The sequence below is a fragment of the Aplysia californica genome, unplaced genomic scaffold (assembly GCF_000002075.1).
Source record: "Aplysia californica isolate F4 #8 unplaced genomic scaffold, AplCal3.0 scaffold00267, whole genome shotgun sequence".
NCBI lineage: Eukaryota > Metazoa > Mollusca > Gastropoda > Aplysiida > Aplysiidae > Aplysia > Aplysia californica.
The window spans coordinates 524,561-537,069 of record NW_004797537.1 but is presented as its reverse complement, the minus strand read 5'-3'; the positions used below and the strand labels follow the sequence as shown (position 1 = coordinate 537,069).

Genomic DNA, 12,509 nt, shown 5'->3' with positions numbered 1-12,509 from the left:
GACGTCATCGCCCAGCTGTTATCCGTCCTGTGATCCGAGGCACAGTGACACAGTTTCTGAATGGGGTCACTTAGGCCTTCAATCTGCCGGCACCCACTCCCCTTATAGGCACCAATAAGCTACACCAAGGAACGAATACAGTATCCTGTCGAGGGGAAACAGAACAGAAACAGATCTGTATTAATTGCTATTAATATTGATGTTAATAATATTAATGGCGTAGCGGAATGGAACCTTGATGTTTACATCGATCTTCCATCAACTGAAGTAGTAAGGTGGCTCCATCTCTCTGCTGGCCCGTGGAAGACCCTTGGGCAAGGTCGAGTACCCACTTAGCCCCCCGATCTGGGTTAGATTCTTCTTCGTGAAGTTATGGCAGGAAAGTGACGGGTGAAATGTGTTGGGCAGCCAACAAAATGCCAACAAGGATCTTAAAATATAATTCTAATATTGATTATAACATTTTATTTATGGTAGCCAAAGATAGTTTTAGGAACTGGTCAGTTTTGTTTGTTTTTTCAAATTATGTGCCAGGCATGCAGAAGATACTGCTAGTACAGGGGAATGGCTAGGACAACAAGCTCAGTATATGCACTTTTTGGAACAGGTCAGTTGTTGGGGGGTTTTTTCAACTTATGTGCAAGGCAGAAGACACTGCTAGTAGATCTACAGGAGAATGGCTGGGACAACTAACTCAGTGTGAGCTCTGCCCCGAAAGAAAGTAATTGCAACCGGCATATTATTTATTTATCATTCTGTCTCATGTTCGGAATCGATGCCACGAAACATGTGCAACAGCAGCAGCAGCCTAGAGGTCCATGGACAATGAAGTGTTGTGTAGCCTCGATGGCAATTTTGGAAAACTATTATGCACGTTTAAGATGAACCATTGCCGTGCAGTCATGGCATTGAGAAGAATAGGACTGACGTCGTGGTGCTAGCGTGTCGTACGAGGCGACTAAAAGGCGAACCGAGTGACTCCTGAAACAGAGTCATTCTCCCTCTAGGTCGGGGGTTGAGAAACGAGGCTAACAACCTCTCTCGTAAAAAGAACGTATTACAGAAACACATACACGCAAACGTGGCAGGATAGAATAAGAAATAGAGCTGTGGGAATTAGAAATAGGACTAAGAAAGTGGAGATCGATGGGGCACACCTTCAGAAAGCCCAGCTTTAACGTCAAAAGACAGTCGCTGCAGTAGAAGCGACAGTGAGCACGAGGCAGGGGTAGGCCACGGGAAACATGGAGGAGATGTGTTGAAAGGGACATGAGAGAGATGAAGCTCACTTGGAACGAGCTGGGGGGCAGGACAGAGATAAATGGAAGGGGCTTGTATGTGGCGTATATTTTTTGTGATGTCAGCATTGATGATTAAGAGAAACCAGTCAATTATCTACGTGTTGCGTTTTAAAATGTGGTTAGTAGGCCTAGAGATCTAATTATATAAGGAACACACCCGTAACAACATTATAAATTACAGTGGAAATATTAATAATATTTATACTGAGTCGAACCAAGATTAGATCTCTACTAGCAGAACTGTAGAAATACCGAGGGTGCACTCTTGTGTAGTGCTGGGATGCACAAACTGGCGTGAGCGGGGAAAGGGGGTGTTCTAGGACTTGTAAGTAGTTTGTACAAATAGGCCTAAGCATATTAATAGCTTGTTCACTTTCGAATGTCCACTTGAAATATTTTTAAAAAATCTAGCTCATTTACCCAATTGGTAAATTTTACCAAAATCACATAATTTTGCATGCCTTTCCAGTGGACCAGCGACCTTCTTTTTTTTTTTTTAAATAGGAAACCTTGATCCACAATTAAAGTTTGTGCCCAATATTAGACACACCTCTTTGGGTGCCCGCACAGGATCAGAATAATGGCGACACAGTGAGCTCAGCGAGTCCGCTCAGCCTTCGTGTTCTTAAAGTGGGTGACGTCAGTCCGTGAGCTCTAGGCTAGTTTACAACGTCTTTGAGTTAGTAATTGGTAGTTACTTCCCTTGATACTTTCTTTTTCAGGAAGCAATGGCGCGATTTTGAAGAGAGAATTTGGAAAAGTACTACTTTCAAGTGAAGAGTATCAGGATTTGCTGAGTAATTTTGGTCTTATATATGATATATATTATGTCTTGACTGTTTGAACTTCTTGCTGTATCTTTGCTGTTGCCAGGTAAGGGATTAGATCTAATCTAGATCTAGAAGTCGAGAGCTAGATCTAGATTAGATCTACATAACAATCCTTAAAATTTTACAAGGCAAGGCCACTTCGAATCATGTGTAAGAGGCCTTCTTACCTAAGAATCTGAAAGTTGTGCATTTAATTTTAGATCATTTACATAATTATAAATTAGATTTAGAGTCTGGAGCCTTAGCCTTAGAGTCTCTTACACGCGCACACACTCACACACATGTACACACACACATTACAAATTACACACTTACAAAGATTTAGTTTAGATTTAGATCTAGATCTAGATCTAGATATAGATCTAGATTCTAGATCTAGAAATCTAGATCTAGATCTCTAGCCTCTAGATCTCTATACATTACAACAGAACAACAACGCAGTGACTACGTTCACGGGGTCTTGAAATCATCAACCATTGGCGGCACAGTGGTGAGATTGAAATACTACAGTTGCTCAAAGTGAATGAGGAAACAGCACAGGAATATTCGCACTCACTTGAAAAATAAATGCAGCTCTGTGGTCCGAATGAATGGAAAGGAATGCACAGCATAACAGCCGCTGTCAACAAGGGCCTCGCTCACTCAGTGCGCAGTACACAACTTCGATCCTCTTCCATGTTCAGACCCGGCAGTGCTTGACAATTTGAAAATAAAAGTCGTTTGAAGAAACATGGAATAATTAAAGGCCAAGGCGGGAAGAGGGGTGGGAGGGGGTGAAAAAAGAGTGCAAAAAAAGGGATTTATATGGGTATGGGATACATGCGGGGATAACTTTAGAATGACAGATATATGCCATTGGCCGATATTTATAGTAGCAGCCATCTCGACAGCTAACTAGGGGTATACATACGGTGGTTGTTTCCATAACCAAAATGGTCAAAATTTTCCAAATATTTTCATCATGGCGTTTTATATGAAGTATTCATATTATATCAGCATTTTGTTTTATTCTATAATATTCTATGTTAATTTTTGAGTGTTCGTTTTTTTCCCTGCAGGCTCTGCATCCACCCAAGAGACGTGGGAATCCGTCCACATAGTAACAGAGACGCTTGGATTACTTGGCTTGAAGAACAGTCTTTGAGACATTGATCAGCTGAAGGGAAATCTTTAGCCATGTGTACGTGTTGCCATTTGGAAAAGAAACCATGTCACATGAGTGTGAATTCCATTTTGTTAAAATGAAATTTTGGTTCATCCACTTGCAACTTCAAACTTACTTTTTAATTAATTTTTTTTTTTTTTTTTTTTTTTTTTTTCAGTGAATATATATATTGCTTTAGCAGTCTTCACAAGAAGCTTTTACTACAAAAATATTTTTATCCTGTACTATAACATTAGATAACATTGTCAGTTTATGGATGGGAATTTGGACTCCCATATTTTAATTTATTTTTTTTACTGTACTTCTTTTTCATCTTCAATTTTTTGGCTCATGGAGATGGTTGGTCCATGCTTTGCTTAATTCTCCCTTAATGTTTCCTCTAAAGTTGTTGTATATATAATAATATCAATAGCCTGTAATATACGTAAACTTGACGAGAGAACTTGCCCTGATTAGTTAATAATTTGATTGTGCTGATGGATTTGAAAAGTCATATATAGTGCATTCATTGTCTGCTCTTTTCCCCAGCTCGTCTTCACAGGAAACCTCAGCTAACTCGAGTGGAGAAATTAATCAACGGTTTAACAAAAGGACTTTCGGACAAAAGATTTGTGGTGAAGGAGGTTGCTGGCAAGGGGAGAAGTGTGTTTCTCTGTGTGCCCTTTATACGTAAAGATGCCTTTGTCTTGGAGTATGAGGGAGACTATATATCAGAAAAGGAAGCCTCGCAACGGGAGAAAATCTATGCCGCAAATAACGAAGGAAGCTTTATTTTGAACTTCAGATTTATGGTAAGCTGGGAAAATTGCAAATTTGTATAGTTTTAACACTGCTTGCAACACTTAAGATGTTTAAGTGACAGGACCTCTGAATTTGATGTCCATCTCTGAATGACTCAGTCAAATGGTGAAATTTGTGTGAAGTACCTTTCTCAAGGATACGTTAGATTTTGAGCTGAGCCTCTCACCCCTGAACCGACAATTTCATGGATACGAGTCCAGTTGACATACATACTATACTAATACTGACGCTACGTGTTTAAACTGCAATTGTTGCTCGTGTCATTTTATTTTGACGAAAGTCATCTTCATTCTAATTCTGTCTTTGCTTTGTTTTGTCATTTTATTTCACTCAAAAGAATTAACAATTTTGTGGAACATATATGAAATGTATCTTTTAGTTCTTGCCCAAATGTTTGTCTGTTTTTTTTTAGTTTCATCAAAATGGAACCAATCCAGAATGCAACATGGGGGCTCTCGTGGCCTAGAGGTTAAGGTGTTGGCCTCTCATTCAAAGGTCCCGGGTTCGAATCCGGGTAGCGAGCGAAAAATTTTCTTCTCTAAAATTGTCTCGTTTCACCTCATTTCCTGCTCTCTAGCAATATTCTGTCGTCTGCTTTCGTCTCCTCTTTCTGCCCCCACCCCCTCACCTCCCTTGCCCCCTGCTCTGGGCTCCTGACTCTTTCTGCAGCCTTTCTACTGTTACTCCTTGACTCCTTCTTACAGCTGTCTTTCAGCCACACCCCTGATCTTCTGGTAGGAAAGATCTACACCTAGCCTTCTCGGACAAGGTCGAAAAATCTCGGAGGGCCCGTGTGCAAGTTGCGCACGTTAAAGATCCCTTGGTGGTCTAAAATCTATAAGAGTAGGCTTCGGCCGCCACCCAGGCAAAATTTAAAATTTCCTACCAACAAAAAAGTATTACGTGTGTCCCGCGCGCTCATATGTCCTTATGCAGTTGCGAGCGCCGTAAAACCCTATACTAAACTAAACTAAACTAAAAATGCAACATTTCAGTTTGAGATGATATGATATGATTACATTTCAAGTGCACCGCCACAGTGGAAACTGTTAATGGAAGGTAGTATAGCAGTAAATAAAAAAGGTAGGGGATTATTTCAGTTCAAGCAGGTCTAAAAACTTGAAACCGATCGTACTAAAATTTGACGTCATCATCAAAGGTACTTTAGGCTGTGCCTTGTTTTATTCCTTGCCTCAGTAACTGAAAAAGTCCTGGAAAATATGAAAACAAATAATATAATGCGTCTGAAAATGAATCCACAAAGTGAACCCAAAAAAATCATACTGATCTTACTAGACGTAATTGATTTCTTTTTGCTGGGTGGGCTTACTTCCTTTTCCTGCAGTGTTTTCATCTTCTTTATCACTTTCCTGGAAACAAAATCTATATATATATGTACACTGTTTTTGACATCAGGGAAAAAAGATGGCAATTGATGCCACTCGCCGGTTCGACTCCTTCAGTCGTCTGCTGAATCACTCCATTCGTCCAAACATCCGATTTCATCCTCCTCTGGTCACCGATGTTGTCTCGGGGGTGCCCCGGATTGCAGCTTATGCCCTGCGGGATATCCACAAAGGAGAGGAATTGACCATGGACTATGGCATCGAAAGAGGAAATATGTCTTGGCTTCATTGTGAGGTAAGGAGCTGACTTGTTATAAGTGAGATTATAAGAGCGTACATAAACATTACATTGGGTTGCTTTTCAGAAGAAAGAAATAAAAGTAGGCATTTGAAATATTTAATAACCATACTTTTATTTCTCAAATTTGAATGTGTTGAGTCACAGAAGTGTGTATTATAGACCTATAGTTGTGCTGGTGTCTAATCTCTGAACATAATGTGTACACAAGAAGGAGTTTCATTCTGAAAACATGTCATTTTGGGACTTTTGTTACTACTGTGGTCTTCCAAGTGTTAGTATTACAACTCTTTTTTTTTGTTTTTGTTTTTTTGTTTGTTTGCTTCACTTAAAGATTTTTTGGACTGCCTTCTTAGTAAAAGTAATTTAGGCAAACAAGCAGTGGTTCTGACATCCATTTTGAAGAATAAGCAAAGCATGGACCAACCATCTCCATGAGCCAAAAAATTGAAGATGAAAAAGAAGTACAGTAAAAAAAAAAAAAAATTTTTATGGGAGTCCAAATTCCCATCCATAAACTGACAATGTTATCTAAAGTTATAGTAGAGATAAATATTTTTGTAGTAAAAGCTTCTTGTGAAGACTGCTAAAGCAATTATTCACTGAAAAAAAAAATAATTAAAAAGTAAGTTTGAAGTTGCAAGTGGATGAACCAAAATTTCAGGTTAACTGAATGGAATTCACACTCATGTGTGACATGGTTTCTAATACAGTTTTTTTCTTTTCAGGGAAGTGCCCACTTAAGTTCTATTGACCTTAGCTCAGAGATGGAACCCAACGACGACACTCTTCCAGACTGCGACATGTCTTTTTCAGTATTTCAACCATTGCTGTCTCCCAGAGATTCGTCGAGCAAATGTGTTTCACCTTCTTCCTTCTCAAGCAACAACAGTTTTACCCCTTGCATGATGGAGGAGCAGGTAGGCCACAGATACAACTGACAGTAAGCAATTAGAGTTGGGGGGGGGGGGGGGGGGGGGGGGTTAAGGTGCAGTATACATCTTACAACTAGTCTACAGGAAAAGAGAATTATTGTGCCTGTCATTTTTAAGGCAACTCCAAACTTCTCAGAAGTCTAATGGGATGTAGGAGGTCTGAAAGAGAAATGATTTGTGCCTGCCAGTAGCTAAACAAATGAGTATGAAGCTTCTTTTGCCATTTTATACTTTTTCCACGTTCCCACATACCAATAACAAGCATAAAAATGTTTAAAAACTTTTTGTAGTTGTTTTAGGACAGTTTTTTTTTCCCCTTAAGGTGTTTAGGTGTTTTTCAGCTGCCCTTCTCGATTTACTTTTTTTTCACAAGCTTTCCCTCGGGCTTCAATATATGTGTGTGTGCCTGGGGAAAGATACCAAAAATGACGCATTTTGAAGAATCCCTCTTCTTTTTTCTTTTTTCATGTCCAGAGATCATTTCTGAACAATATGCTTTATGAAGTTTTATGATTTTGCTAGTAGTTTTTAAGATATGGGTCATTTTGTAAGGCAAATATTTTTAGAAAAACGGCTTTAAAGTTTCCCCTTTGTTTTTGCTTCAAATAGATAATCTACCTGCACTTCGAGACGACCTGATAGCACATTCGCTTCTCACAAACCAACTTTAAATAGCAGCTAAGATAAAAGAACTGCTTCAAAGTGTTTATATTATGTCTTCAAAACAAATTCACCACCACTTTGAGCAAGAATTTTCAAGAAATAGATCAAGTTTTGCGTAGGGGAAAAATGAGCGATACAAATTTGCTCTCCAAAGAAACGAAAAGGTGTGGATGCTCGAAGCTTTGCTTTGTTTAGGCTACATGTTCTAGATATTCCTGCGCACTACCTGCCATTAGAGAGGATAGAGAATGACCTAAATTTTTATATGCATTGTGATTGTGATTGGGTCGACTTTATAAATGGACAAGAGAAACCATCCACAGTGTTTACTCGGAAAACCAATTTTCTCACACATTTTTGGGGGATTATGCAATAGTCCTTGTGTTAAATAACATCTTAAAAAATTTATTTTAAAGTAAAAGAAACTCAAGTCTTTGTAAATATCGATATATTAATGGCTAACGAATCCATTTTTCATTGAACTTAGTTTTTGTCAAAAAATCTATTTTTTGACCTTTGAAGCCTGATATCTCGGTTCAAACAAATACGTCTTTTGGTACCTTTCCCCGGGCCCACTCACATATCTTTATCTAGTGACTCTCACTTTGCCTTTTCCAGTTCAACTTGACATCCCTTGAAGTTCAGAAACTATGGACCATATTTGGCGATTTCATACAAGCTGAAGACAGTGGTCAGTTGACAGAAGAACAGGTAAATTGTTTTGTTTGCTTTTTTTTTACTTGAGGGCCTTCAAGGCAAATCTTTTTCGCCCTTCCCTTAACTTTGGAAGCTCTGTTTACAACAAAATACAACAATGTTTTAAAGGTTTTCACTTACTAAAACTTGGCTTTTTAAGTTAAGCCAAAGAGCTGCTGGATTTATGAGAACTGGACTCATTTTTAAAATCAACTTGCTTAATTTCCTGATAATAGTACTTTATATGTGAGGCAGCGTGGCGGAATCAGGCTCTCGTCAATTTTTGGGCATGTAGAGTTATTGGTATCATCTTAAAGCTTGTTCACTTGTCTTTATTTGGATGAAAAAAATCCATTTATCTTGAATACCAGTCGAGATATTTGCGAAAGAAGGAGGTGGGGGTCACCTGTTTTCAGAGGTAAAATTAGTGAGAAAGGGGCCGCCAAAGATTAGTTATTTCCATAGCTTAAGAGTCCGTGGTAACTGAAAATTTACATTTTTTGTGCCTTTAATCAACATTTTTCAGAAAAATCCGAACAGAAATGAGTTCTTTAATGGGCATGAAAGGTGTTCAGCCAAAAAATGAAAATTTGATACCTATTCAGAAACATGCGGAAAAATGCAAGTTTATTCACTTTGATTATTTTGACGAGAGCCTGATTCCACCACGCTGCCTCACATACACTAAACAGGGCAAGAAAATTTTTGTCCCTCTCACTTCAGGATTTCAAACATTCTCTTGGTTGTCAAGCTCAATTTTTATGCTAACCTTTAGTGGGTTTTTTTATATTTTGCCGTGATCCATTTCTATGCTGCTGGAATTAGCATGTAGGGAAATGTTCCAACTTAAGGCTCCTCCGCTCCTCCAGCTGTTGGTTTTGAATTCTGCCTTGGCCTTGTGTGTTTGTGTTGAGGGATATTATATATATATATTATAACAGACTGGAACGACAGTGCATCTGTGCGAGATGCTGCATATATATATATATATATATATATACTGTACAAAAATGTCTGTGCTCACATGTTGCCTCTTTGTGTGACATACATACGTCTGTCCATGATCCCTGCCTGTTATTTCAGACTGCTCTTCCTTTTGGTATGATCTAGTTTTATAAAATCTAGCACTAAACTTGTTAGAATAAATAAATATGTGAGGCAGCGGGGTGGAATCAGGCTCTCGTCAAAATAATGAAATCAAAGATATTGGCATTTTTCTGCATGTTTGGCAATTTTGATCAAATTTTTGTTCTTAAGCTCAACAGCTTTTATGTCAATTTAAAAAGACAGTTCTGTGTGGATTATCCCGAAAAACGTTGATTAAAGGCACAAAAAATGTAAATTTTCAGTTTTCAAGGACTCTCACGCATTGAAAGATACCAAACTATGGGGGTCATTTTCTCCCTTATTTTTCCTCTGAAATCAGGTTACCCCACTGACTTCAATCATAAATATTTCGACTTCTATTAAAGATAGATGGGTACTTTTTTAACCGAAAGATAGACAAATGAACAAGCTTTAAGATGACACCAATAACTCCACATGCCCAAAAATTGAAGAGAGCCTGATTCCACCACGCTGCCTCACATATAAATTCTGCCTCTGTTATGTTTCTTGTGGGCAGTCAGTGGAGGGCAAATGCTCGCAAAAAAAACAACTGCACCAACTGACAGTAGAGAATGAGAAACCACTGCTGTAATCTCCCAAGAAAAGTCATGAAAAGCCAAATTCATTTTGAAGATAATGGCGTTAAGGGGATTTATGATCCAGCTCTGACCTCCTCGTTTAGGAGGGATTGCCACCACAGGCAACAGATGTTGCCCAATTGTCATCCAGCTACTGGTTGCAAATGTGAGGCAGCGTGGTGGAATCAGGCTCTCGTCAAAATAATCAAAGTGAAGAAACTTAAATTTTTCCGCAGGTTTGTGAATTTTTATAAAAATTTTGTTTTCTGGCTCATCACCTTTCATGCCCATTAAAGAACTCATTTCTGTGTGGATTTTTCTTTAAAAAGTTGATTAAAGGCACAAAAAATGTACATTTTCAGTTGCCACGGTCTCCTAAGCTAAGGAAATTAACTAATCTTTGGAGGCCATTTTCTCACTAATTTTACCTCTGAAAACAGGTGACCCCCACCTCCTTCATTTGCAAATATCTTGACCTGTATTCAAGATAAATGGATATTTTTTTTCTTCCAAATAAAGACAAGTGAACAATCTTTAAGATGATACCAATAACTCTACAATCCCAAAAATTGACGAGAGCCTGATTCCACCACGATGCCTCACAAATTGAACATCTAGCTTTCACTGGTAAAATTGAAGGCAAAGGAGGTAGGGGTAGACCCAGAGCAACTTAGTTGAAGAGCTTTAGCGGATGGTTGACAGGGAAAGACCATAATAATAATGTAGTCTTTTTGTTTTTCAAAGCATCTGAGTAAAGAAATGAATGGCGAACCATGATCACCAATGTTCTTCATAGATCTGGCACTTTGATGATGATGATGATGGTGATGAGTGTTCCCAAGTTTTGTATTGCCGTATTTTCTTACAGGTGTATCACAAGATTTAGGCTAGAAAAGTCTTGTGTGGTGTTTGTGTCCTGGCAGTGAAGGAAGTGACTATGAAGCATGCTAGAAAAGTAGTACATCTTACTGCCAGTTTTTCTTTCATCTACGCTTTCTCTTACTTGTGAGAAATCTCAGAAATTTGTTTGAGGTTTTCTTCCTTTCATCTCTGTACTCCTCAGGTGTTGTCAAGGATAGAAGATCATCAGCATTTCTTCCTGCTTCTCTTGAAAAAGGGAAACTCCATCAATCAGATAAGGAAAATTGTCAAGCATTTGTTCAACGCCCCCCAAGTGTGTCGATCCTGATTAGTTTATTGCAGGTGTCTGTTGATAAGGAAAATTGTCAAGCATTTGTTCAACGCCCCCAAAGTGTGTCGATCCTGATTAGTTTATTGCAGGTGTCTGGAAATGTGACTTAAAGTGAACTTGAGGCCTCCATTTGGAACTAACTTGACCTAATGCACACATCTGGAATCTTCAGTCTCTATATGACCAGATATGGGTTGCCGTGATGTCATGTGCACAAGACAATTTCAAGTTAGTTTAAGAAAAGTACACTTTTACCATAATGTAGATATTGATCGACGCCTGTGAATATCTGTGTTAAATATGAAATAGTAAATATAATATTTCAATTATTCTTTACTTAAAGCATTAGTAAGTATTCTGTGTTCTATTGTTGGGTATCTCCTGAAAAGGGTGCCATTTGTGCTTTCCTTGTTACAGGTACCATCGACACAAAAAGGTTTCTAATTGTTGGAAATTTTGGAAACATTGCCGATTTTTTCCCCCTTCCATTCTTTCTCTGCCATGATTGTTTGAGGGAATGTATCGCTATTTATGATGTTTTTACATCCAACTGAAGACTTAAGATTACAGTGGAACTCGGATTTAACGAGCTCGTATTCAACGACAACATCCAACTGAAGACTTAAGATTATTGGAGCAGCTGTTAACAAAAAGCCCTGACAACCATGCAAATCCATATATATATTGTCAAGCATTTGTTCAACGCCCCCCAAGTGTGTCGATCCTGATTAGTTTATTGCAGGTGTCTGTTGATAAGGAAAATTGTCTATTATATAAATTATATATACGAGGGCTGTCCCACGGAAAACCGCAAAAGGTCAGTAAAAGCAAAAATCTTTGTCCTATTATGATAAAACTGTAACACATCATACCTCAACGTGTTTTTTATTTCTCAATGTAATCACCATCCCGCTGGACACATTTTTCCCATCGCTGGATATGGGAGAAGATACCCTCCCTGAAGAATCTTTCGTCAAGGGATTTCAACCAATCGTTCACGGCTTCCTCGAGGACTTCGTCGTTGGTGAATCGTTGTCCAGAAATATGGCGTTTCATTGGTTCAAAAAGGTGATAATCTGACAGGGCCAAGTCAGGACTGTGAGGGGGATGTAGTAGAACTTCCTAGCCGAACCTTTGGAACCGGTCTTTCGTGACGTTTGCGGTGTGTGGCGTTGTGTTGCCATGCTGCAAAATGACCCCGCTGGTCATTTTCGGCCCCAACCCATCAAGCAGAGACCTTTCAATAGTGCAGCTCATCAAACTCTATCCTATAGACAGTCGACTTTGAAATGTTTAGCGACTCGCAAATTTCGCGAATTTTTAGGCGCCTGTCTGTTTGAATAAGTTCGTTAACGCGACTCTTGTTGTCCTCAGTCTTGGCAGAAAAACAAGATCCTGGGTAAACTTTGTCATTGATATCGGAGTGCCCGGCTTTGAACTTACTACATCACTCATATACCTGTGACTTTGCCATTACTTTCTCCCCATAAACTGACTTTATTTCAGTGTGTATTTCTAGAGGTTTGAGACCTTTTGCGGTCAGAAACCGAATGACAGACCTCACTTCTACCCTTGACCAATTTTCCAAGGGGGTAGC

The 12,509-nt window shown here is 38.9% G+C and overlaps 1 protein-coding gene across 1 annotated transcript; it reads left to right on the top strand.

Moving 5' to 3' along the window:
* The first annotated feature begins 2,060 nt into the window (after positions 1-2,060).
* On the top strand, positions 2,061-7,189 carry LOC101860823 (N-lysine methyltransferase KMT5A-A). Its single transcript, XM_035970427.1, has 6 exons — positions 2,061-2,174; positions 3,190-3,311; positions 3,825-4,087; positions 5,514-5,738; positions 6,470-6,661; positions 7,151-7,189. The coding sequence occupies exons 2-6, from the start codon at positions 3,308-3,310 to the stop codon at positions 7,187-7,189; spliced, it is 723 nt and encodes a 240-aa protein (XP_035826320.1). The 5' UTR covers positions 2,061-2,174; positions 3,190-3,307.
* The last annotated feature ends 5,320 nt before the right edge of the window (positions 7,190-12,509 follow it).

What these genes read in the sequence shown, in the direction of transcription:
- LOC101860823 (XM_035970427.1), top strand. An exon ending in TTTTGAACTTCAGATTTATG is followed by an intron (nt 4,088 to 5,513) that starts GTAAGCTGGGAA and finishes TTTTGACATCAG; the next exon opens with GGAAAAAAGATGGCAATTGA. An exon ending in TGTCTTGGCTTCATTGTGAG is followed by an intron (nt 5,739 to 6,469) that starts GTAAGGAGCTGA and finishes TTTTCTTTTCAG; the next exon opens with GGAAGTGCCCACTTAAGTTC.